The sequence below is a fragment of the Peromyscus leucopus genome, chromosome 5 (genome assembly GCF_004664715.2).
Source record: "Peromyscus leucopus breed LL Stock chromosome 5, UCI_PerLeu_2.1, whole genome shotgun sequence".
In the NCBI taxonomy this organism is placed as follows: domain Eukaryota; kingdom Metazoa; phylum Chordata; class Mammalia; order Rodentia; family Cricetidae; genus Peromyscus; species Peromyscus leucopus.
Window position 1 is genome coordinate 106736372 of NC_051067.1, and position 25428 is coordinate 106761799.

General features: G+C 44.5%; 2 protein-coding genes across 3 annotated transcripts; both read left to right on the forward strand.

Moving 5' to 3' along the window:
- Positions 1-457: 457 nt before the first annotated feature.
- On the forward strand, positions 458-8994 carry LOC114681079 (pyrethroid hydrolase Ces2e-like). 2 transcript variants are annotated; one of them, XM_037206183.1, is made up of 13 exons: positions 458-571; positions 1160-1370; positions 2267-2408; positions 3055-3188; positions 3270-3528; positions 4295-4393; positions 4765-4905; positions 5026-5109; positions 5367-5511; positions 5912-6049; positions 6430-6502; positions 6925-7129; positions 8270-8994. In XM_037206183.1, exons 1-12 carry the CDS (start codon positions 496-498, stop codon positions 7109-7111), a joined length of 1689 nt encoding a protein of 562 aa, XP_037062078.1. In that variant the 5' UTR covers positions 458-495; the 3' UTR covers positions 7112-7129; positions 8270-8994. The 2 variants fall into 2 exon arrangements, with proteins under 2 accessions (XP_037062078.1, XP_028710191.1); XM_028854358.2 differs by having other exon boundaries at positions 6925-7119.
- A 5564-nt stretch (positions 8995-14558) lies between these two features.
- LOC114681081 (acylcarnitine hydrolase-like) lies at positions 14559-22435 on the forward strand. The gene is made up of 12 exons (XM_037206184.1): positions 14559-14707; positions 15456-15666; positions 17084-17225; positions 17883-18016; positions 18098-18356; positions 19109-19207; positions 19469-19609; positions 19729-19809; positions 20569-20713; positions 21077-21214; positions 21525-21597; positions 22033-22435. Exons 1-12 carry the CDS (start codon positions 14632-14634, stop codon positions 22217-22219), a joined length of 1686 nt encoding a protein of 561 aa, XP_037062079.1. The 5' UTR covers positions 14559-14631; the 3' UTR covers positions 22220-22435.
- The last annotated feature ends 2993 nt before the right edge of the window (positions 22436-25428 follow it).

Below are 25428 nucleotides of genomic sequence, written 5' to 3' on the forward strand. Positions count from 1 at the left end.
GGGATCCATGTAGGGTCGATGATCACTGTAATGGTCACATTCTGACCTTCTGCCAGTGCACTTCTCTCCATTTGTGGCATCTTCAGTATTTACCTACTTGAAGAAGCCCTCCTGGCTTCTTCTGTTACAGTGTTCTGTCCCCTGACCTCCACAACAGCACTGACATCTGGCCAGTAAGCAAAAGAACAATGGTCATGATTTGAGAATCTAGGTTTGAGAACAGGGCTCCTGGTATCCCAGAAGAACTGCAGAAGGCACACTATATCTTTCCCGAAGGACGAAGAGCAGGACTGCAGAAGTGTGTTTGTCCTGACTGTTGGTAATTGGCTCCTGTCACTTCCTCCTTAATTCTCAGGAAGTAAAACTTTGCCCCACCCCACATGTTCTCCCACCTGCATTCCTTTTGGTCCTGTCTGGGCAGCATATATAATCTGCTTTTGGTTGTTGGAACACTGTCAATCTGAGACAGAACAGTCTCAGGCCTGCAAGTCCATCATGCCACTGGGCAGACTTCCTGGCTGGCTGAATGCTGTGGCCTGTGGACTCCTGATTATCCTCCTCCATGCGCAGGGTGAGACTCCCTAAATGACAATGGGGACATGGATCAGAGATGCCCAGTTTAGTTAGAGGCTAAGTTTGCAGGAGAAAGGCATCAGGGAAGGAGGAGCTTAAAGAGATGACAGATGAAAGTATGGGAATGTGTGCCACTCAGTGCCTCCACCAAAATCCACAGAGTAGGCACTTAGTACACAGAGGGTCAGAGATGTCCAAGGTTACTGCACACTGAGGAGTCAGGTCAGCATGAAGGGCTCTGAGGAGCTGAGGTCAGGAGAAGAGCAGAAGAGGCATTTCCCACCTCCATGTGTGGCTGTGACTACTCCTTGCTTTGGATAATAATAATGATAATACCTTTATGCTACCAAATGACTCTGAGTGTGTGAACTCTTTGGACATAGAAATGCTTTGGCACCCTTCAAAGAGGAAATGGGAAAGGTTCCTGGCCCTGAGGGGTAGGGAAGCTCCTGCGCTCACACCCCACAGCTGAACCAGGAGACCCTGGGTTCCTTTCCTGTGTGGCTGGTAACAACGAGGTGGGAAATCCCAAAATCTGTAGGAGCTGATTGCACAAAACTAACCCTGATCACATCTCTCCACCCAGGTCAAGACTCATCAGAGGCCAGCCCCATCAGAAACACAAACACAGGCAAAGTCAGAGGCAGCCTTGTCCATGTGAAAGACACCAAAGTTGGTGTCTACAGCTTCCTGGGAATTCCCTTTGCCAAGCCACCTGTAGGACAACTGCGCTTTGCTCCCCCTGAAGCCCCTGATCCGTGGAATGGTGTGAGAGATGGAACCTCGCAACCAGCCATGTAAGTTCTAGACCCAGAGGATGTCTGGCCCTGGAGTGAACAGTTAGTTGCTCTGAGCTCTGAGCCATGCTGAAGTATTTCCTGCATCTCAGCTACACAGCAGTTCTGCCTGTGCTGAGGGGCATCTCCCATGCATTTTTCTGATGCATACATTAAGGACTAGAATTGAACAACTGTGCCAGGCTCCTGGGTCAGAGCTTAGCACCTGCAGGGAGTTATCTCCAAGTACTACAGTGAGAAAGATCCAAACTGGTCCCAGAGTCAGATTGTGCCAAGTGAACTCTTGGAGTGGAGAGGTCTGCGGACAAAGTTCAGTGTGTTTATACGAAGCAACAAGAGCCCTGAGTCTGGTATCATGCACTACAAGTCCCTCGGGAGGGCAGCAGTGCTTACTTAGCAGCCCTACCCTGCACAGTCAGTGTGGTAACCCATAAGGTTAAGAGCCGTTGTCCAAGGAACAAGTATACAAGCTTACACTGGAAAATATGTAGAAGAAAGAGGTTCCCTGAGAGTCTGGACATGGGATGAAGGAGTTCCTACTCCCTATGGGACAACACTGTCCACTCATTCCCTCAGTCCCATTGTAGACACAGCACCCAAATAACAAAGTACCTGGGAACAATAATAGATGTGCATCTACAGTGTGCTGTTCCCTAGGGAAGACTTTTTCTCCCACTCTGAGCATTCCTTAGTTGCCTGTATCTCTTTCTGTAGTGTTGATGTCTCATGGTCTTTACCTATCCACTTCAGTATGTCTATTGATGCCATCCTTATTCAGCTCATGTTTAGGCTTCAGTGTTGGTGAGACTTTATGGGGGTGTTTTCTGATATTACTAAGAGATATAGGTCTTGATCTCTGAACATTTCTTGAGATCAGCATCTATCATTGTCTCCAGGTGTCTACAAAATGATGATATAATGAATTTAGATGGCCTGAAGAGGATAAAGCTGATCATGCCTCCCATCTCTGTGTCTGAGGACTGCCTGTATCTTAACATCTACACACCAGCTCATGCCCATGAGGGCTCTAACCTACCTGTGAGAGTTGGGCCATAGTCAACTGGGTGGGGGTGGAGATTTCTTTCCCAGGAGAATTAGAAAGGACAAAATCAACCTGAGTTCTATTGCACTGTAGACCCCGATGAGACAACTTTCCCTAGTGGGTCCAAGAAGGTTTCTTTTCAGCCATGGTGAACAACCTAAGCTATAGGTACAGAACACAGAGTACTGGAGCTTTGAGAGGTCAGGGGGCTGTGGTTCATGTACTGAGGAACGACTTACTCTACAAACTTGATCCCCAGACACCCAGGCAGTTTTCCAAGGGATGAATATTGACATAAGCCAAATTTCCAGCTTGGGATATTGGTTATTTCAAAGAGATTTGCTGACCCTTTGGATTCATAATCAGAAAAAACTCCTTTTCCACTTTTGCAGAGTCTGGTAGTGAGAGTGACATTACTCTGGACTTGAATTCATTAATCCAAACTAAGGGTCCTGGTGCAACAGTGGGACTTGGAAATATGCTGATGAGACTGTGTTCCTCCCCTGTGGCCTGGGTCTAAGAGGCTGAGGAGTCCTGGTGTGTTTAGCTGCACATATGGGAAGCAGTCCATAATCTGGGAGGCAGTCCCACCTGAGCTTGTGTCCAATAGAAGCCTCCTGGCATCTCTCTTGACTTCTCCAGGTGATGGTGTGGATCCATGGTGGTGCTCTGATAGTAGGCATGGCTTCCTGGTATGATGGATCCACGCTGGCAGCCATTGAGAATGTGGTGGTGGTCAATATCCAGTACCGCCTGGGTGTCCTGGGCTTCTTCAGGTGAGACTAGGACTGGGCTGGGCAATGGCAGCTGAGAAGAACCTAGACAGCCCTTTGATCCACGTCTCTTCCACTTCTCAGCACTGGAGATCAGCATGCCAGGGGCAACTGGGGCTTCTTAGACCAAGTGGCCGCCCTGCGCTGGGTCCAGCAGAACATCGCCCACTTTGGAGGCAACCCTGACCAGGTCACCATTTTCGGCGAGTCTGCAGGTGGCACAAGTGTGTCTTTCCATGTTTTGTCCCCCATGTCCCAAGGACTCTTCCACAGAGCCATCATGCAGAGTGGGGTGGCCCTGCTGCCTCGCCTTATCTCTAACACCTCTGAGATGGTCTTCATGGTGAGTGTCCTCCATCACCCCAGTCCTGGCTTCCTGCCTTAGCCCTGAGCCTCTGATACTCTGGTACTCTGTTCAGTGGTAAACAAGGACCATGGGAAATAGCTTCTTTCCAATAATTTCTAAGAAGTTCAAAGATTAGAATCAACTTCCCTCTACTTTATGCATGCTGAATATATTATATGGCTAGCAAAGCTGCTCCCAGCAGCTTCTATCTTTGGCAAAAAAAAAATAATAATAATATTAATATGCATCGTTTTGGGAGATGACTTGGTGGGTAAGAGGGCCTCCTGTGCCAGGGTAAGGACTTGAACTCAAATCCCTAAAACCCACATAAGACTAGATGTGGTAGTACTTATCTGCAATCCCCGTGTTCCTGTGGTGAGGTGGGTAGCAGAGACAGGAGTGCTCTGAAGGTCAGCTCCATTGGTGTAGGCAGCAGCAAACAAGAGACCCTGCCTCACAAGGAGGAAGATGACAAATGATATCCAAGGTCATCCTCTGACTTTCATAGGCAGAATGTGCCACACAATACACACTGTCACCCAGGAACATGTACACACAAAAAAAACATGCAGATAGAATGCTCCCTTTCTCAATTGTCATCTCTGAGCAACAGGAAAATGGGAATAATTTCACATTGTACTGTAACCTGTGCAAAATACATAATATGGTATTATATTTAAGGACAGTGGTATCCACTTGGGACTGCTAAGATACTGCTCCCTGCTGGGGAGGATAAGTCAACTCACACCTGCTCCCATTACAGACAGTGGCAAATCTATCTGGCTGTGCAACTTTGAACTCAGAGGCCCTGGTGCACTGCCTTCGAGGCAAGAGTGAAGCAGAAATCCTGGCAATTAACAAGGTTGGTAGAATTGTGTGGCTAGCAAGATAGGAGACAACAGGGTGTGTGACAAGTCCTTACTACTCTGGACAAATTACCCTTTCTGCATGGCTTGGTATCCTTTTAGTCTTGGGTACAAAATGGACACTTACATAAGCTAATTTAAGTGTAGGGTCTCTTCAAGGGTGATATGGGAGAGGTGTGGTGGGGATGACCATCTTGAGACAAATTAGGAAATAGGGAAATGATGGAGAACATTCAATGGCCATCATATATATTTATATGTGATCACCTGTCTCTGTGTGTGTGTGTGTGTGTGTGTGTGTGTGTGTGTATGTGTGTGTGTGTGTGTGTGTGATAAATCTTCAATACTGACCTTGCATGTCCCTCAGGCCTTCAGGATCATCCCTGGTGTGGTGGATGGGATGTTCCTACCCAGGCATCCTCAGGAGTTGTTGGCCTCTGCTGATTTTCATCCTGTCCCCAGCATCATTGGTGTCAACAATGATGAGTGTGGCTGGATTCTCCCACTGGTAAGGCCCAGTTCTAATCTCTCATGTGCCTGGGGTCTTATATGGTAGGCAGTGGGAGCTCAGAGATTCATTGACCTATATCCAGCCCACTTCAAACTCAAAACATTCTCCACATTCCAGATCTTCAACTCTTCTCAAACATTAAAGAAAATAACCAGAAAGACAGTGCAGGATATTCTGAAGAGCACAACAGCAGAACTGTTGGTGAGAATCTGATACCTGCCCCTAATGAGAAGACCTCTCAATATCCTGCTCAGAAAGCATCCCTAGAAGTGTGTGTGTGTGTGTGTGTGTGTGTGTGTGTGTGTGTGTGTGTGTGTGTGTGGTGTATGTCTGGCTGGTTGGGGTCACTCAGACCTTTCCCCCATACCAGACCTCATCTGCATTCCCCCACCCTAAGGATGTTGCCTAGCTATCCTAGTGCCTATCCAACCTCATTCTTCTTGATCCCCTTGGTGTAGATGCTGCCTCCTGAGTGTAGTGACCTGATAATGGAAGAGTACATGGGGGACACTGAGGACCCACAAACCCTCCAAATACAGTTTACAGAGATGATAGGAGACTTCGTGTTTGTGATCCCTGCACTCCAAGTAGCACATTTTCAGTGTGAGTACAACTATAACAAGGTTGAGGGAGGAAGCTCAGAGCTGTGGGTCCCAGGTGAGCTCTGTAGTGTCCAGGCTTGACCTGGCTCTGAATCAGCTCTCTGGTTCCAGACAACTGAGAGCCTTTATCTAGTAAATATTTATATTGAGTGTAAGAGAATGACAACTTATCTGGGTATTGCTGAGGAAACAGCTGAATGATACTCTATTCCCCTGAGGAGGGCAGAGTCATTATTTAACATCAGGCTTTCCCACAGCCAATGGAAAAGTCCCAGGCTGGGACTCCACACTCCACTGTTGTGATTCCAGATAACGTGAGACCAAGTTATCTTGTCACCAAATGTGGATCAGCACTGTATGAGTCAATCTGTGCTTACATCACAATGTGTTCTTGTCCTCAGGTTTCCGTGCCCCTGTTTACTTCTATGAGTTTCAGCATCGCCCCAACTTTCTCAAGGATTTCAAGCCTCGGCATGTAAAGGCTGACCATGGTGATGAGGTTTTCTTTATCTTTGGATCCTTCTTCTGGGGTGTCAAATGTGAGTCTCCTTTGTTTTCCATGAACAGAATAGAGAACCAAGTTTGTACCTGAAGGATGTCTGAGCTTCAAGTCCAGTTTAGGAATTCAAGGCTCTGGGAAAAACAGGATCAAGTGTGTACTATCTCACAGCTCTAAAACCTCCTGTGTGTCTGGATCTTTCTTAGTTTTGCTTGTGCTAGAGGAAATGAGGATTGGCTCAGGACTAAGCCTTGATGCATTAACTTAGAGAACTAACTTGATCTTGGATGCTGAGTTGTAAGGGAGGGAATGAAGCCTGGAATTGAGTTTTAGGTTGCAGCTGGCATGATGAGTATGAAGCATGTGTTGAGCAGCTACACTAAATGGCTGGGACCTGGACCCTTGCCCTCTCATCTGCAGTTGACTTCACTGGAAAGGAGAAGGGGCTGAGCAGGAGAATGATGAAGTACTGGGCCAACTTTGCACGATATGGGTAAGAAGATGCTCTTCTCTCAGCCTCCAAGAGTTGAGTCTCCATCAAGGGATCCATTTGTGATTGGTGATCTCATTAGCAAGCATAGATCCTACATATGATAGAGTCCTTGTACCCAAGGTACACTGAGATGGACACTTTGTAGGTGCTGGCTACTGGTCATCTCACAGTGAGCTGTGGGTGGATCACAGTACTATAGAACTGTTCTTTAGATCTTGCCTCTGAGAAGAAGGCACAAAACAGGCCAAGTAGCTTTCCCCTACATGGAGTAGAAACTAGCAGGTCACACTTGTATCCCTAAATTGGGACATCTGCCTCATCAGTCCCCTGGTCTGCTTAGTCCACTGCCCTGAGTCAATTGGAAGATCGGGCCTTATAATGAAAGTGATCTCATACTTCCTTGCTCGTTGGCATATCCACAGGAACCCCAACAGTAAGGGTCTACTCTACTGGCCCATGTTGGACCATGATGAGCAGTACCTGCAACTGGACATCAAGCCTGCTGTGGGCCAAGCCCTGAAGGCCAGAAGGCTGCAGTTCTGGACCAAGACTCTGCCCCAGAAGATTCAGGAGCTAAAAGGGGCTCATGGCAAAAACAAGAATATGTAATCCCCAATGTAAGGAAAGGTATATGAACTTCAGTAAAGTTGAGGTTAGCCCGAGGTTCTCACAGCCCATTTAGAAGCCTACATTGATTCCAACATTCATGTAACCATAACTGATCTTTATAGCTGTCCATTTTGCCAACATGTATGACAAACACTCTACTTATCATTCCTTACTCAAAATGCTAGACAAATTTTTACTAGACATAATCCATAAAGGCTCTCATAAAAGTGTGTGTGTGTAAGTCCCAAAGTGCATCCATCTTCTTTCACACTCCTCTGGTACTAGGCTCCTTTCTCCTCTCCTCCCCTTATCTTCTCTCCATCCTCTTCTCCTCCCCAAGAACAAAACCCAGAAAGTTTGGGCAATGTTGACTACATAGGATGGACTTTATCAAAACCCCACCCTTCTCTCAGTAAGTCCCATGTTTCCACACATTTATAAGTGGAGAGTAGAAAATCTGATTACCCTAAGTCCTATTGTCTTCATAAGTCCAAACTACTGTTCCAGTCAGATCACGAACTGACCCAGATATTTTGATTGGTATCTATGGGCCCAGCTACTCAGAACCTGAGACAGGAATATTGCATGAGCCCAGGAGTTCTAGACCAGCTTGGGCAACAGAGAGAGACCTACGTCTCATAAACAAAAACAATCATAAACTGTGTAATTTATAAACAGCAGAAATGTATGTGTAATTCTGTGGACCAAGAAATATAGGGTCAGGTTGCCAGCACATCTTCTGTGAGGCAAGGACTAGTTGTTTGGCCCAAAGATTACACAATGTGTACTCCCCTTGTAGAATGTGCAAACTATGGACCTCTGGGCCTTCTACAGGTCCCAACTCTTAATATCAACATATTAGCAATTAGGTTTCTGCAAATGAATTTGAGCCACACAGGTTTTCAGAGCTCAGCTCCTGGACCTCTCTGACATCAGTCACTGAGCATGCCAGCCTCTGAAAGACTCTGTGCAGATTGTCTCTATAGAGAAAATTTCATCTATTTCCTTCTCAATTTGCAAATGGTCCATTTTTATGGGAACCCGATTTGACATGTTCATAAATACCCCAAACTGGGCCAGGAGTGAGGCTTGGCCAGCAGGTCTAGGTGGACTTCCTCTAATAATAAATTTGCTCTTATTCCCAATGTGTATTTGCAGGCACTCTGAAGCCCACACTTATATGAGCATGTGACATATGTGAAGACCATCTGCTGTAGTGTGTGGCATGGATGGGAGAGGTAGGAATGTGCACACATGTCTAACAGAAGAGATTCCTGACCCTGGCACCCTGACTGACAGTTTCGACATGTATGGGAGTGTCTTCCTGTTTTAAAGAACTCCTCCTGTAGCATCCTAACTCTTCTCAATAGTCCATGTAATTAATTTTCATTCTTATGTCATTGTTGTCCTTAAAATTTTCAACCCCAGCAACTCAAGGTCTCTTGTATATTATACCATTTACAATGGTGCCAAACTGTGCCTTTCCTTTCCCCAAAATCATCTCTGTCATTGAGAGGGTGTGTCCTGTTGTCCTATTGAGTTTTGAACTTCTCACCCCTCTACCTCCGGCCAATTAACATTCCTTGGGTACCAGTTTTCCCAGGACAAAGTTCCTTTTCATTTACAGCACCTTTGGATGAAAGTGAAGATTCCTATGTAGTCTGTCCTGGACACCAAGGCACAGATGAAGGGAGTACTAAGCCCTGGCACATTGGCTGAGCCCATAGATACTTTTTGTTCATCCCAAGAAGCCCTCCTCCCATGTCATCATGCTCTGCATTCTGTTGCTGTAGTTTGCACCTGGATGTGGCTTGGGAACACTGTAGCTCTTCCTGTCATGTCCTGTAAGAAGAATCACTGTGATCAGCTGCCATCCAGCACAATGTCCTTGAGATGAGATAAATGCTTCCATCTGTCATTAAAGAGTTCTAATCCATGTATAAAATCCTCCATTCCTTTTATCCTCAGCAGCTGCACATCTGAGTCACTTCCATGTTAAGACTCTTCTTTTGTTGGGAGAGGTCATGTTTTTTTTTTTTGAGACAAGGCTCTCATTGTGTAGCCCAGGCTAGGATCACATTCACCACTCTCTTACCTTGACCTCTTCAGTGTGGGATTGCAGGCAAGCATCACCAGGCTGTTTCTAAGCAATCCATTACAGACAATTCCAAACATAACTTTGTGTGACCACAGATTTTCAATTCTTTTGGTGGAAACATAGATATGACCGTGTGTATGTTTAACTTTGAAAGATGCAAGGTAATAGGATCACTCAATGGGAGTAAAGGCCCTTGCTATCAAACATGATGACCTGAGTTCGATTCCCAGGACCCACATGATAGAAGAAAAGAACTGATTCCCAGAAAAATCGTGCCAAACTGTCTTCCAAAATGACTGTATCATATTTCAACCCCTTTAGAAATGTGTGAGGTACCAGTTGCTGCATATCTTGACCTACACTGGGACCTGGGAATCGTCAATATGGTTGCATTGGATGGCTGTGTACTTATGTCTCATTGTAGATATTTTTCTGGCCTTTGTCTTTACTTTTATTATCATTGCTATCATTTTGCTGTTCTTTCTTTGGTGGGACATGAGGCTTTGCTGCGCATTCCAGGCTGCCATTAAACTCAAGATCCACCAGCCTCTGCTTCTCAATTGCTAGTACTTGAGTTTGCCAACAGTCCCACTTTCCTGAGACTTTTAGCCTCTGCCTCCATCTTCCTCTTTGTTTCTATCTCGGTCTTTCTATCTCTGACTCTGCTTCCATTTCTTTCTCTGACTCTGTCTTTCCCCACCTTCTCTCCTACATATGTAATTAATTTTTTTCTTCAGTTGTGGTGTGGCACACTCCTGTAAACCCCAGCACTACAGAGGCTGAGGCATGGATTTATTGAATATTATTACTATAATGTGTGCACTATTAATCAGATATTAAATCATGTGCAGACAAATTGATGAAACAAGAAAATATACTGAGTGAAGTAACCCAGACCCAAAAACACAATGTGCCTCCTTGTTTGTGGGCCATAGCTCTGAATCTTTAAATGTGATTATAATAATATAAGAATATAAATATTGGAGGTGTAAGTAGTGTCAGAAGGTCTAGAAATGTTCAGCAGAAGAGATGCCTGTTCCATGTCCCTGAACAAATCTACCCACGGGTAAAGGGACACATCTGCCCCCTGAGACCTCATAGATCCTCATGGAACTACTACTATTTCATCTCCTGTGGTTTCATTTTCATTCTTACCTTATTGCTGTCTCTAAACCCTCATTTATATTTTATGCCATATTTTCCCTCTGTCATTAAGAGGCTGGTTCCTTCATTCACTAGACCCTGGTATTCCCATAGATGCCTACCTATGACTAACTTGCCCCTATAGGGTACAAGTATTCAATCCTAGGTCATCAAATTCCTTCTTCTTCCATTCATTTTGTTGAAGACCAACCACAGAAACTTTATCATCAGTAAGGACTCTTACATTGCCCACCCCAAACACCAGAGGGCAGAAGAGATGATACATTTAGCCTTGACTCTGTACCTGGTCCAAGAAGAATGCTTCCCTTGAGTGCAGGAGGACTGTTTGATACTTGGACTGGGGCCTCAATGCATTGTTGATCTCCTGTTGCATACATGTATCTGTAAGGTCCCTGTTTATGCTCACATACAGGACACTTCACCAAACGACCTTTAAAATGTCAGGATCTGTATTATTTATTAAAAGCTTTGATGTCAAATGATTCCTTTGGAACCAAATTTGCCCATTTCCCAACATAGATGGGTAAATTTTATGTAAACTATGAGCTATATAACCACATGGACTTAAGTATGAAACTACTTCTTGTAGCTAGAGTTTTCTCTCCAGGTTCCGCCAAGCCCCAGCAGTCCAACAGCTCACTTATAAAATAAACATACAGACGCTTATATTATTTACAAATTGTATGGCTGTGGCAGGATTCTTGCTAACTGTTCTTACATCTTAAATTAACCCATTTCTATAAATCTATACCTTGCCACGTGGCTCGTGGCTTACCAGCATCTTCACATGCTGCTTGTCATGGCGGAGGCTGGCAGTGTCTCTCTGCCTCAGCCTTACACATCCCAGAATTCTCTTCTCTGCTTGTCCCGCCTATACTTCCTGCCTGGCCACTGGCCAATCAACATTTTATTTATACAGAGTGATATCCACAGCAACTTCTTCCCCTGGAAAAAGTTCCCTTGAGATCCTTTATATCAATCATTGCCTGTCTCTGCTCCAGGGCAACCAATTTATGATGCTACAGTTTGGAAACTGCATATAACTTAGAAACATCAGAGCCCTGGTTATCCTGTCTCAGAAAAGGAATTGTTTGTGACTGATCCTGTTACTAAATATGACACCTTTGAGAGTCAAGTGCGCTGTCATTTGTTTAACAGTGTTATCCCATGTATACATACGACACATGTTACCCCATCCCTGGGTAATGCACATCTACATGACCTGTTTTTGACTACTTTTAATTAAACTCATAAACTTTTTGAAGTATGAGTTTTTGTAATTGGTGTTTTCAATTCCTTGAACTAAAGACCTGGGAGTAGAATTACTCAATCACAGGACAAATATGTTTAACTTTAAAGAAACTAATTGTCATCTATAATGACTATATCACTTTGTATCTCCTCCAGCCATGTTTGAGAGTGCCAGGGGCTCCATGTCTTTGCCAACATTTGGCTTTATGGGTCTTAAACCTGGTTATATTGAATAAGTGTATAGTGGTATCTCGCTGCAAGTATTTTCATGGAGTTGAGCTTCTAATTTCCTATCTATCTGTCTGTCTGTCTGTCTGTCTGTCTGTCTATCTATCTATCTATATCTCTATCCATCCATCTAACTATCTATCTATCTACCTATATATCTAATACACACATTCTCCCTTTCCCTCTCTCTCTTTCTCTTCTCTCTCTCTCTCTCTCTCTCTCTCTCTCTCTCTCTCTCTCTTTCTCTCTCTCTCTCTAACTCTCACAATCTCCCTACTTACTCTATGCCTCCCTCCACAGAACAGAACCTGAGCACCTTCATTTCACGTTTTTACTGTAGCCATGACCATCAACAACACGGGGCCTCTGAGTGATGGTGCAGTGAGTAGCAGAGCACACAGGGATTTCCCTAGCTGAGCTACAAACATGTCTGGGCTTAAGAAGCACAGGAATGCCCATTTGGTTCTTCCTTTCCAAGACTGGAGGAACTTGGAACTTCTTAGCCCTCATGGTCCAGCAGTTCATTTGGTTAGGAACTTGGAGTGGAGAGAACATCTGTCAAGAAAGGCTAGGACCACAGACAGGAGAAAAGTGCATTGGAAAGGTGACACTGAATTAAAGGAACCCTTTTGATCAGAGGAGACAGGGAAAGCCAAGCTGTGTTCTGCCAAGGAAACAGCCAGAGAGACACCAAGGAAGAAGTCCCACAGTGCCATGCTGTGGGGATCTAGACTATTATTAGAATAATAACGATGATAATTTGGAGCCAAGGTCAATTCTCAGGTGGCACTAAAGGCTGTCTGACACTGATCCCTACACCACTTCCTCTAGGAAGTCAGTCAGTATGAGCTTCTGATCCTGCATTCTTTAATTTATCCTGTGAGGGTTCTTTGTGATTCTGAGACTCTTACTTATCGCTTAGTATCTCTACTTTAAAATAAGTTCTGAGAGCCCAGATTGATCCTGGTGTTGGAGCCAGCAAGACCCCATTAAATGCTTGTTATATAGCTATATATGATATTGATGAGAAGGTGGTAAGAGAACTTTCCTCTGACCCTGATGACCTGAATTCCTCTTTGGGATCCACACAATGGAAGAAGAATATGGACTTAAACAAGTTGTCCTTTCACCTCTGTATGTGAGCCATGGCCTGGGAGCACACACACACACACACACACACACACACACACACACACACACACACACACGTATATGAACACAGTAAATAAATACATACAAACAATTAAAAATATTTGTTAAATGGCTAAATAACTGTGAAGTTGATCTTAGTAGGAGCTGGCCACTAGAAGAGACACATCACAAGCATGGAGTGAATAGGGACTGTGGACATTAAAAGCAACAGAATTGCACTCTGTTTTGATGAAACAACTGTGACTTAACAGGGAAATGTCGATGTAGATCCTAAGATTATTGCAGGGACTAGGGACCCTGGAAGCAGGCTCAGTAAATTGAGTCTACAAAGCACAGAGGAGTCTTGAGGATGAAGGTCACACTCAGAGGACCTGCATTTGCCTGTCTCTCCTGGGACATTGTGAGTGTGTACCTACTCACAGAAGTCCTCTGTCTCTCCTATGACATTGTGAGTGTGTACTACTCACAGAAGTCCTCTGTCTCTCCTGTAACATCTTGAGTAAGTACCTACTCACAGAAATTATCTGTCTCTCCTGTGACATCTTGAGTAAGTACCTACTCACAGAAGCCCCTATGGCTTTTCCTGTTACAGCTTTCTGTCCTAGAGTGAGGACAGGGTTCCTGGTATCTCAGAAGAGCTTTTGAATCCATGCTGTGTCTTTCCAGAAGGCCAAAGAGGGAACAGAAACAGCAGAAGTATCAGTGATGGCTAGTATTGGCTATCAACTTGACTACATCTAGAATTACCTGAAATCCAGAAATGGAGGGCACATCTGTAAGGGGTTTTATGCTTGGTTTGAAGTGGGTGAATTTACTTCTTCTCCAGACATTTAAGGCAGGAAATAACATGCCTTTTATCCAGATCTTTTTTTTTTTTCTTTTTTTTTTTTTTTTTTTTTTTTTTTTGGTTTTTCGAGACAGGGTTTCTCTGTGTAGCTTTGTGCCTTTCCTGGAGCTCACTTGGTAGCCCAGGCTGGCCTCGAACTCACAGAGATCCGCCTGGCTCTGCCTCCCGAGTGCTGGGATTAAAGGCGTGCGCCACCAACGCCCGGCTTATCCAGATCTTAACGTAGGAAGATATACCTTTAATATGGGCCAAACTGCTGGAAGCCTATATAAGGTCATGGGAGACAGAGGATTTGGCTCTTTGCCTGCTGGTTCTTACCTTGATAGCAAGTCCATTCCTTCACCTGCATTAGAGCCTACTTCTTTGGGATTCCAGCATGTACAGATGAGACATCCAACCTCATGGACTGAGCAGCTTCTGTATTCTTGGACTTTGTATTCATAGCCAGCCACTGTTCAATTAGTAGAACCATAGCCTGTAAGTTATTCTAATAAATCCCATTTCTCTATATTTATATACAGATATTTATTCTATAAATCCTGCTACTCTAGAGAACCCAGAATAATGCAGTAATTTTGCCCTACCTCCAGGCTATTGGCTTCTGTCATTTCTGACTAATCAGTTCTTCCTACAATGAGAACTTTGCCCCACCACACCAAGTTCCCACCTACATCCTTTTGATTTAAATTCCTGCCTGGGCACGCTGCACAGTTTCTGTTTTCTGTTTGTGAAACGTGGACGTCCTATGTAGCAGCACAGACTCAGGCTTGAGAGCTGATCATGCCACTGAAAGAACTTCATAGCTGGCTGAATGCTGTGGTCTTTGGGCTCCTGCTTCTCCTCCTCCATGTGCAGGGTGAGGCTCACTAAACTGGCAATGGGGAATGACTAGAGTCAGAGCTGCAAAATTTTGCATGTCAGAGGCTGAGCTTGTAGGAGGGATGGTGCAGGGATGGGGGCTGATGGAAATGATAGAATCTAGCAGATAGATAAAAGTGTGGGAAACATATGCCTCCCAATCCCCTGGCCACAGATTTTGTGGACCCACACAGATGGTCAGAGATGTCTAAAATCATACCATAGTGAGAAGACAGTTCAGCATAAGAAGCTATGAAGAGTGCCAGACAATTCAAGGAAAAGTGGGCTGAAGGTATTTTTCCCTCCTCAGTGTATGGCTATGACTGTAGCTACTATTGACCTTTGGATGAGAATGACAATAATCATCTCTGTGAGTTCAAGGCCAGCCTAGTCTTCAGAGTAAGTTCCAGGACAGCTGGGTCTACACAAAGAAACCTTATCTCTAATAATAATAATAATAATAATAACATAATAATAACAATAACAATAATCATAAATTCATGTGGCCAAGTGGCTATGAGTGTGTGACATCTTTGGCCAGAGAAATGCTCTGACACCATTCAAAGGGCAATAGGAAAGGTTCCTGGCCCCAAGAGATAGGGAAGCTCCTACACTCACATCCCACAGCTGAACTAGGAGGTCCTGGGTTTCTTTCCTGTGTGCCCTGGTAACAATGAGGTGGGAACTCCCAAAATCTGTGGGAGCTAATTGCACAAAGATAACCTTGATGGCATCTCTCCACCCAGGTCAAGACTCATCGGAGGCCAGCCCCATCAGAAACACACACACAGGCCAGGTCCGTGGCAGCCTCATCCAAGTGAATGACACCAAAGTTGGTGTCCACAGATTCCTGGGAATTCCCTTTGCCAAGCCACCTACAGGACCACTGCGCTTTGCACCCCCTGAAGCTCCTGAACCATGGAGTGGTGTAAGAGATGGGACCTCATATCCAGCCACGTAAGTTCTGGATGTAGAGGATGTCTGGCCCTGGGGTGAACAGTTGTTCTGAACTATGAGCCATGCTGAACTCTTTCCTCCACCTCACCTCCATAGCAGTTTTCTCTCATTGTGGAGAAGCCTGCCATGCATTTTCCTGATGCATGTGCTAAGGTTGAGTAGAACGACCTTGCCAGTCTCCTGGGTCAGATTTTGGCACCCACATTGAGTAAGATGCAGGTAATAGAAAGGAACAAAGATAAAATTGTTCACAGGTTCAATTTGAGTCCAGTGTTCTCTGCCACGATGGGAGGGATCTCTAGGCATGAGTTATGTGACATATTAAATAGAGAGTGCCCCTGAATCCAACAGCATACACTTCAAGTCCTGTGATGGATGCTTGCTAACCCCAGTCTCACAGTCACTGTGACAACCTATAGGGCCAGGCACCATTGATCAAGAAACAAGGATATGTAACTAATTTCTTCTGGAGACACTGTAGGAAAAAGAAGTTCCCTGAGAGTCTGTACATGGGATAAAGAATTTCTCACCATCCTTTGGGGCAGTATTAGCCACTGATTCCTCTAGTACCTTTGGATACAACACTCCAGTATTGCAATCTTAGTTTGTTTTCTGTTGCTGTAATAAAATACCAACAAAAGCAACTTAGGGGAGAAAGCTACTATTTTAGGCTCCAGATTACAATTCATCATGTGGGGGAATTCACAGTGAAAGAGAATTACAAGAGCTGGTCACATCACACCCACAGCCAGGAACAGAGAGTAGAGAAAGCTTGCATGCAGCTAGCTAATGCATAGTTCACTTCTCTATTCTTATACAATTCAGTGAATGTGACCACATACAGCCAGTCGTTCCACAGAGATACCTGAAAGTCTCTATATGCAAGACTTAGAAAGAATAACATCCAGGCACTACCCAACTGAAGCACTGATGCATAAATCTAATTAAACTTAGCAATAAAAAACAGGAGCCAGATATCTGGATAAAAACCTGAAAGATCAGAGAAACAGGGGAGCAGCCACCAGTGACTTCCTATCTCTTCTGTTCCTCTGACCAAAAGGACTGAGATCCTGTCTCAGTGCCTCCTTAACATATCCTTTCCTTCTCTCTACAACCCTCCAAACCTCTATGGTTAACTAGGGGCTAGCTCCACCCTCTGACTCCAAGTAAGTTTTATTTGTCAGAACACAATCAAAATATCACACAGCATTAAGGATTCTCTAGAATTCTGGCTCCATCCCAGCTTTCAAGGAGCCTATGGCCATTACCTTGGTGGGAAGGGACTTTAGAGGGGGAATATGTTTTAACAGGGCATCATGAGGAGCAGGAGCTGAAGGTGGCTGAGAAAAGATCCATACTCACATTTGGTTTTGACCACCATACATCTCTTGGAATAATTGTCTCCCTTTTTCACCAGTTGTCTGCAAAATGTTGATATGACGAATTCAGAGGGCCTGAAAAAGCTAAAAATGACCACGCCTCCCATCTCTATGTCTGAGGACTGCCTGCATCTCAACATCTACACACCAGCTCATGCCCATGAGGGCTCTAACCTGCCTGTGAGTGTCAGGCCATGGTCAGCTTGGGGACAGGGCATGTTTTTATAGATGATTAGTAGGGGCAAAAGCAACCTGAGCTCCATTGCAGTGTGGACTCTGTTGAAAAGCCTTACCCTATTTGGGTCAAAAGAGGCCTTCTCGGCCACACTATGCAGATGAAACCTGAGTAAGGGACACAAAGCACTGTAGCACTGAGTGATCAAAGGCTCTGGATCTTTGATGAAACCAAAACTCATTATACAACCTGTGCCTTGCAGAACCACTTGCCTGCTCAAGACCAAAATGTTGGGGTCATCCATTTATAATTTTAGATTTTCTGTTGGGCCAATGAGAATTGGTGATCCTTTTCTTTTTTAATCTGAAGAAATATCCATGGAGACACCCCTCTTTCTTCCACTATGAAGAGCCTCAGTAATGATGGCATTACTCTATACATAGAGTCATTAATTCAAACTGAGATACATGGTGGGGATGAGGACTACAAACAACCTGATGGGGCTACTAGAGGCCCCTGGCCATGACCAAGGCCCTGAAGTGCTGAGGATTTGTATGTATTTGTGTAGCTGCAAAGAGGCACAGCAGTTGATACTCTAGTAAACAGTCCTGCAGAAGTTGGGCTGGCTAGCAGCTTCCTAGCATCTCTCTTGACTTCTCCAGGTGATGGTGTGGATCCATGGTGGTGCACTAGTTGTAGGAATGGCTTCCATGTATGATGGATCCATGCTGACAGCCACTGAGGATGTGGTGGTGGTCACTATCCAGTACCGCCTGGGTGTCCTGGGCTTCTTCAGGTGAGCCTAAGGCTGGGCAGTGCAATGGCAGCTGAGAAGAACCTAGACAGCCCTTTGATCCTTGTCCCTTCCACTTCTCAGCACTGGAGACCAGCATGCCAGGGGCAACTGGGGCTACCTGGACCAAGTAGCTGCCCTACACTGGGTCCAGCAGAATATCGCCTACTTTGGAGGAAACCCTGACCTTGTCACCATTTTTGGTGAGTCAGCAGGTGGCACAAGTGTGTCTTCACATGTTGTGTCCCCATTGTCCAAAGGACTCTTCCACAGAGCCATCATGCAGAGTGGAGTAGCCGTGTTGCCTGGTCTCATCTCCAGCTCCTCTGAGGAGGTTTATCAAGTGAGTGCCCCCAGCTACTTCAGCCCTGTATCTACTGCCACAGCACTATCCTCTGGCACCCTGGGGTAAACAAGGATCTAGGGAAAGGGCCTATCGTCATTTTTTTTTCTGAAAGACTCAAGGGTTAGGATCCACACATCTGCTTTCTACAGGCTGAGTATGTTATGTGGACAGCAAAGCTTCCCCTAGAAGCTTCAATCACTGACAAAATTGAGTACGCAAGGCCTAGGGAGATGGTTCAGTGGGTTCTCTTAAAGTGCTCAGAGTACAATCTGAGGGCCTATGTTCAAATCCCCAGAACCTACAGAAGGCTGGAGATAGTAACATGTATCTGTAATTCCAATGTTCCTGTGGTCAGGGAGAAGGCAAAGACCAGAGAATCCCTGGATGTCCACAGAGCAGCTCAGCCAGTGCAGGCAGCAGCAAAACACGAAGACATCCTGTCCCAAATACAAGGAATGGTGAAGTCTGAGACTTTGTCCTCGAACCTTCACATACAAACTTTGGTAAACTTGCTCCTTCTCTCATACATGAAGCACAGAAAGATGAGTGGAGGAAAAAAATTACCCTAAAGAAAAAGAACAAGTATGCAGCTATAAAGGATAGTGCTTGCTATCTGTCACCTATGAGCAACGGGACTTGGGAAATTTTTCAGATTTATTCCAATCCACACACAACACACACTATAGTGTGGTATTTGGGCATGGAGTTGGAATTGAGAAAACTCTTCTCCCTGCTTGTTTCCTTCATAGACGGTTGCCAACCTATCTGGATGTGAAGCCATAAACTCAGAGGCCCTGGTGCACTGTCTGAGAGGCAAAAGTGAAGCAGAGATTCTGGTCATTAACAAGGTTGGAAGAATTGTGTGTCTGAAAGGACCTGGTCAACAGGATGTGGGACTCTGAACCAAATACCTCATCTCTATAACTTTGTGTTCTTTTAGTTCTGTGTGCAGTATGAACACCAAGATAGGCTAATCTAAGTGTAGGTTCTCTTCCAGAATGAGCAGAGCACCGTGAGGCTAGTAAGAAATGAGAAAATGGTGAAATTAACTCAGTGGATCAGCATGTATATTTCAATGACCTTCAGCATTGACTTTTAATGCCCCTCAGGTCTTCCAGGTCATCCCTGCTGTGGTGGATGGGGAGTTCCTAGCCAGGCATCCCCAAGAGTTGTTGGCTTCTGTGGATTTTCATCCTGTCCCCAGCATCATAGGTGTCAACAATGATGAGTATGGTTGGATCATTCCTATGGTAAGGCTCACTTCCAATATTCTGGGAGCCGGAGACTCATATGTTAAGCATGGGAGCTCAAAACATCTTTAATTCAAGTCCATCAGATCCACACTTAAGACCTAACTTCTGCCTCCCAGGTCACGGGCTCTGCTCAGACAATAAAGGAAATAACGAGAAAGAACCTGCAGGCTGTTCTGAAGAATACAGCAGCACAAATGGTGAGACACCTCTGGTCCTGTCCATAGAGAGAGTTCCCTCATATTTCCTCCTCAGACAACATCCCTGTTGATAAAGGAGCACATCTATGTGTGATTCTGTGTAGTGTCACCTTGGAGTGTAGCAGGCTTTTTCTTTTTTGGAGGCCACCAACCAGCTCCCAAATCATGACATGGAGACTTCTTATTAGTTATGAATGCTAGGGCTTATCTTATGCTTGTCTCACTAGCTCTTATAGTATAACTTAACCTGTTTCTTATAACTTAACCTGTTTCTGTTCATCTATGTTTTGCCTCAGGGCTTTTTACCTTTCTTTCCTTCTGTGTATCTTTCACTGCTCCTCGTGTCTGTCTGGTGTCTGTCTGGTTTCTGGCCCCTGGTGTGTCCCTCTCTTTCTCCTCATTCTCTTCTCCTTCTTCTCTTCTTCTTCTTCTTCCTGAGCCTAATTTCTCCTCCTACTTATTCTCTCTGCCCACCAGCCCTGCCTAGCTATTGTCCATTCAGCTTTTTATTAGACCAGTCAGAAGCCTTAGGCAGTCAAGGTGAAACAGGAACACATCTTTACATAAACAAATGCAGCAGAAACAAATGTAACACATCTTTAAATCGTTGATGAGGGCAGCAGAAACAAATGTAACACATCTTTACACAGTTAAAGTAATGTTCCACAGCATAAACAAATGTAACACATCTTTGCCCAATTAAAGTAATAGTCTACAAGATTGGAGGTAACCTCATTCTTCCTGATCTCCTTGGTGTAGATGCTGCCTCCTGAGTGTAGTGACCTGATAATGGAAGAGTACATGGGGGACACTGAGGATCCCCAAGTCCTCCAAATACAGTTTACAGAGATGATGGGAGACTTCACGTTTGGGATCCCTGCACTCCAAGTAGCACATTTTCAGCGTGAGTATCTCTGTAACAAGGCTTAGGGGAACAGCTCAGAGAAGTGGGTCACAGGTGAGCACTGTAGAACAATGTGATATCCAGATCTCCTCATGTCTAGTTTAATAGAGTGATATCTAAGTACAGAGTGGAAAATGAGTTGCTAGTAACTCTACTGACTTGACAAAACCACTCATCTAGGAAGGCCATGGACACTGTTTAGCCACGGGCTTTTCCACAGCTAGAGCTCCAGCCTGAAGCTCCCTCCGCCACTTAATTTTTACGATTCCAAGTAACATTTCATCAAGGTTTCTTGCCACCAAACATGTATCAGAAAAGCTCCAGATATGGGACCACTAATTCCCAATCTGTCCTTACCTCCAGGTTCCCATGCTCCTGTCTACTTCTATGAGTTCCAACATCGATCCAGCTTCTTCAAGGATATCAAGCCACCCCACGTGAAGGCTGACCATGGTGATGAGGTTCCTTTTGTCTTTGGATCCTTCTTCTGGAGTGCGAAATGTGAGTCTTCCTTATTTTCCTTGAGATAGATAGATAGATAGATAGATAGATAGATAGATAGATAGATAGATAGATAGATAGAGTTTAGAATCTGGACCCTTCCCAGTCTAGCCTGTAATGTGGGAAATGACAGCACATTGGGTCAATAATTCAATTAGAGGCTTGCATGGATCTTGGATACTGTATTTAGTGAAGAAGGGAGGTAGCAAAGCCCATAGTTTGGGGTCAGACAACAGCTGAGTCTGAATTATGAGTTGGCAGTTGCATGATGTGGCATATACTTGGACCTTTGTTTTCCTATTGACTCCAGTTGACCTCACTGAGGAGGAAGAACTACTGAAGAGGAGAATGATGAAATACTGGGCCAATTTTGCAAGACATGGGTGAGAATACACCTCTCTCTCTCTCAATCTTCCAGGTGTGGGTCCCTATCTAGGACTCCCTTTTGGATGGTGGCCTTCTTATCATGCATGGACATTTCATCACATGATAAAGTCTTCTCTACCCCCATAGCACATTTATACAGATACTTTGTAGTTATTGGTTACTGGTCACCTCACAGTGACCTGGCTCATAAGTGCTATGGTACTGTTCTTTAGATCTTACCTCTCAGAGGGAAACATAAAACAAGTTAGGTAGTCTTTTCCCCACATGGAATAGAAACTAGTTGGTGAAACTTGTATCCCTATATCAAGACACCTGACCCATCAGCCCCCTTAACCACTGTCCTAATCTTTCCACTGTGCTGACCCAAATCAGAGGGTCAGACTTTGGATCAAAGTGACCTCACCCTTTCCCACTGGCTGTCATATCCACAGGAACCCCAACAGTGAGGGTCTACCCTACTGGCCCATGTTGGACCATGATGAGCAGTACCTGCAGCTGGACATCAAGCCTGCTGTTGGCCGAGCCCTGAAGGCCAGAAGGCTGCAGTTCTGGACCAAGACTCTGCCCCAGAAGATTCAGGAGCTAAAGAGATCTCAGAACATGCACAAAGAGCTCTAGTGCCCTGTGTGAAGAATGGTGTGTAGCATTGGCTGCTGTTGTGTTTAGCTTGAGGTTCCAAAAACATATTGAAGAAACTGAGTTGATTCTAATATTCACATAACCTCTGTACTTGTCTGTTCCTCTACATTTATCATAAATCCTCTGCATGTGACTTTTATCCTGCTGGGTCATCTTTTGCTAGACCCACTCAATAAATGCTCCAATAACAGTGTGGATTTGTGTGAGCCCCAAAGTACCCATCTCTTTTCACCCTCCACTGGGACTAGGTCCCTTCTTTCTTTCCTTGCCTCATCTCTCATCCTCACTGTCCTCTTCTCTAAGACCAAAAACCCCTTTAAGTGAAGCAGAAGCTTTGGAGAAGGTTGATGTGGGTTCTTTGGAGAGAATGGTGGGCTATGTCAAAATCACATGACCTTTCTCATCAAGTTCATACTTTTGGAGACCTTGAAGTCAAAGGTTAAGATACCAACAGGTGTGCTGTATTTTGATGGCTAGCTCTCTGACCCAAAGATGATACCTTATATGTGATGGAATAATTAATAGTTCTCATGACCCAAGCCTCAAATAGGCCTAACTCTTAACATCATCATATTGGAGTCTAAGTTTCAATATAGAAATCTGATTCATAGATATTTTCAAAACACAGCACATAAAGGTTCCTAAGTCAGTCTCTGGATTTGAAAACATCTGAAAGTATCTCTGTCTATTGTGTTTGTAGATAAAATGTCACCTACAAATTATTTTAAGATCATCTGTCCATGTATTGATATTGATGTCTTTTTTCTTCCCCTTCCCAACATTCAACCCCATTCATCTATTTCGATCCCAAAGTAGCTAGTGGCACAATTTTATATGAAACATAGGTTTCAGTATCTATTATCTCAAGTCTGGGACAGTGTGTGTGTGTGTGTGTGTGTGTGTGTGTGTGTGTGTGTGTGTGTCCAGAAGAACTAGGTTGGTTACATATAGTGTGTCTGTTGAGGTTTGTCTTGATTTCCAAGGGTTCTGTAGACATGGCAATGCCCACATTTGGATGATCACAGCACATCTGTGAAGATGTATGACTATGGGGTGAGTCCTAGTAACAGGGTGGGGAGAGTTGCCAAGAGGGTCTATATATGTGCAATAGAGGTTCTGTCCCCTGTCTCCCTGAGCACTTGTCCATGTATGGGGGAGTCATCCTGACTTCCGGTTCCCCTGCAACCTCCTGGTCTGTGTGACAACTCTCTTCCCCTTGATTGTCCATATGCATGGCTTTCACTCTTACCTCTTTGCTGTTATTAAGCATGTTTGGCCTTTCTAATAAATAACCTCTCTTTTACTTTATGTCATTATACAAAGCTGCCAAATTCTGCTCAAGCTACCTGAATTCTCCAAAAACATTTTCTCTCTGTCATTAAGAACCTGGATCTACTGGGCAGTGGTGGTGCATGCCTTTAATCCCAGCACTCAGGGGGCAGAGGCAGGTGGATCTTTGTGAGTTTGAGGCCAGCCTGGTCTATAGAGTGAGATCTAGGACAGGCACCAAAGCTACACAGAGAAATCCTGTCTTGAGGGGAAAAAAAATCCTGGATCCTTCATGCTAGAGGCACTGACATATTATATCCCCTTATCATTGATCAGCTTGCCCTACAAGTCAAGTTGTCCTAGGTTGGCAAACACCCCCCTTTTAAAATTCAGTGCAAGGAGTACCAACCCCAGGACAGCATGGGGTCAAAGTAAAGATTATTGATTGTCTATCCTGGACACCATGGGTAAAGAAGAATATCCTCCAGGAGGGCTGCTGCCAGATTCTCCCATTGCAGCCTGAGCTCATTATGGGGCTTCTGCTGCTGACGATTAAAATACATCAGGCTGTTCAGGTAACAGAAAAATCTAGTGTATGTCTTTGTTCTTAGAATAGCTGGGACAGTCCATCTCCCACAGCCTAGCTGTTCATTCAGAGGGGAAGTTGAGGGAAGAGAGAACATCTGCCTAGGCCAGGACTGGGAGCACAGATAATCTGAAGGGAGACACTGAATTGACATCATGCCTTGCTGACTGGGGGGGGGATGGGCACAGCCATGGTTATATCATGCCAGTGGAAACATTCAAAAAAGCACTGAGGAGAAAGACCTTCTGTGCCAGGCTTTGAGTACTCTAGATTTTTGAAGGCTGGAGATATGGAACCAGCTTCTCAAGTGGCATTGATGGTTGTCTGAAGTAGACACCATACAGTTTCCTCCATGAAGTCTGCCTTAGCCAGATCCTGTACTTCTGATCCTGTATTCATTGGTGAATCCTGACAGAGTTCTCTGGGATTCTAAAACTTCTGTTCATGGCCTAGTATCTCAGTTTTATCATAGGCTCTGAGAATCCAGAGAGTCCCAGTGTTGGAACCAACAGGGCCTGAAAATGTTTGTCAGGTGGATAATGACTCTGAACTTGTTCTGAGTAGGAATTGCCATCACACTAGCCACAGTATAAAGAAGAAATGAATAAGGGAAAGGCACTTAAAATGCCACACAAAAACAGAGTAACATCTAAATTAAAGATATCATAGGTCTAGCAGAGTTCATAGACATCCACAAAACACTCCATCAAACACTACAAAATACACATTCTTCTTGAAAATCCATGAGAATTTTTACAAAATAAGTTGTATTAGGACACAAAAGAAGTTTTAAGAAATACAGGAAAATTGGAATAATTGCATCTATTTGACTACAATAGAATAAAACTCTCAATCCACAGTAAAAGAAACTATAGAACACATACAGTCTTGTGGGATACACAACATGCTACTGAATAATGGTTACATCATTGACTGAAATCAAGAAGAAAATTTAAAAATGTGTAGAATCAAATGAAAAAGAAAAGACAATGCCAAACCCTAGAGGACACACTCAAGGTGGTCCCAAGCCTTAATGACTAAATTAAATACTCAAATGTCTGCCCCTTCTCCATCTGAGTGATCCTCAACACACACCTCCTTTTATAACTTTCTGCACCCTGCTCTCCACTACAAAAGCAACATTTGACCTGTGAATCTTAGGATCATAAACATGGTGACTCTAGGTTGGAGAGTAATGGTTGATGGTATCTAGAATGGCTCCAGAGACCATGCTGTGCCTTCCCAGGGAACAAAAGGGTGAGAAAACCCAGCAGATATGGTTCCACCACCTGCTAAGTACTGGCTCTCCAACACTGGCTCTCCTCTGTCTACT

Coding starts and splice junctions, on each gene's coding strand:
- LOC114681079 (XM_037206183.1), top strand. CDS start 496: ATGCCACTGGGCAGACTTCCTGGCTGGCTGAATGCTGTGGCCTGTGGA. Junction 5,110..5,366: donor GCACAACAGCAGAACTGTTG/GTGAGAATCTGA, acceptor CCCTTGGTGTAG/ATGCTGCCTCCTGAGTGTAG. Junction 5,512..5,911: donor CCAAGTAGCACATTTTCAGT/GTGAGTACAACT, acceptor TCTTGTCCTCAG/GTTTCCGTGCCCCTGTTTAC.
- LOC114681081 (XM_037206184.1), top strand. CDS start 14,632: ATGCCACTGAAAGAACTTCATAGCTGGCTGAATGCTGTGGTCTTTGGG. Junction 18,357..19,108: donor CCTCTGAGGAGGTTTATCAA/GTGAGTGCCCCC, acceptor TTTCCTTCATAG/ACGGTTGCCAACCTATCTGG. Junction 19,610..19,728: donor ATGGTTGGATCATTCCTATG/GTAAGGCTCACT, acceptor TCTGCCTCCCAG/GTCACGGGCTCTGCTCAGAC.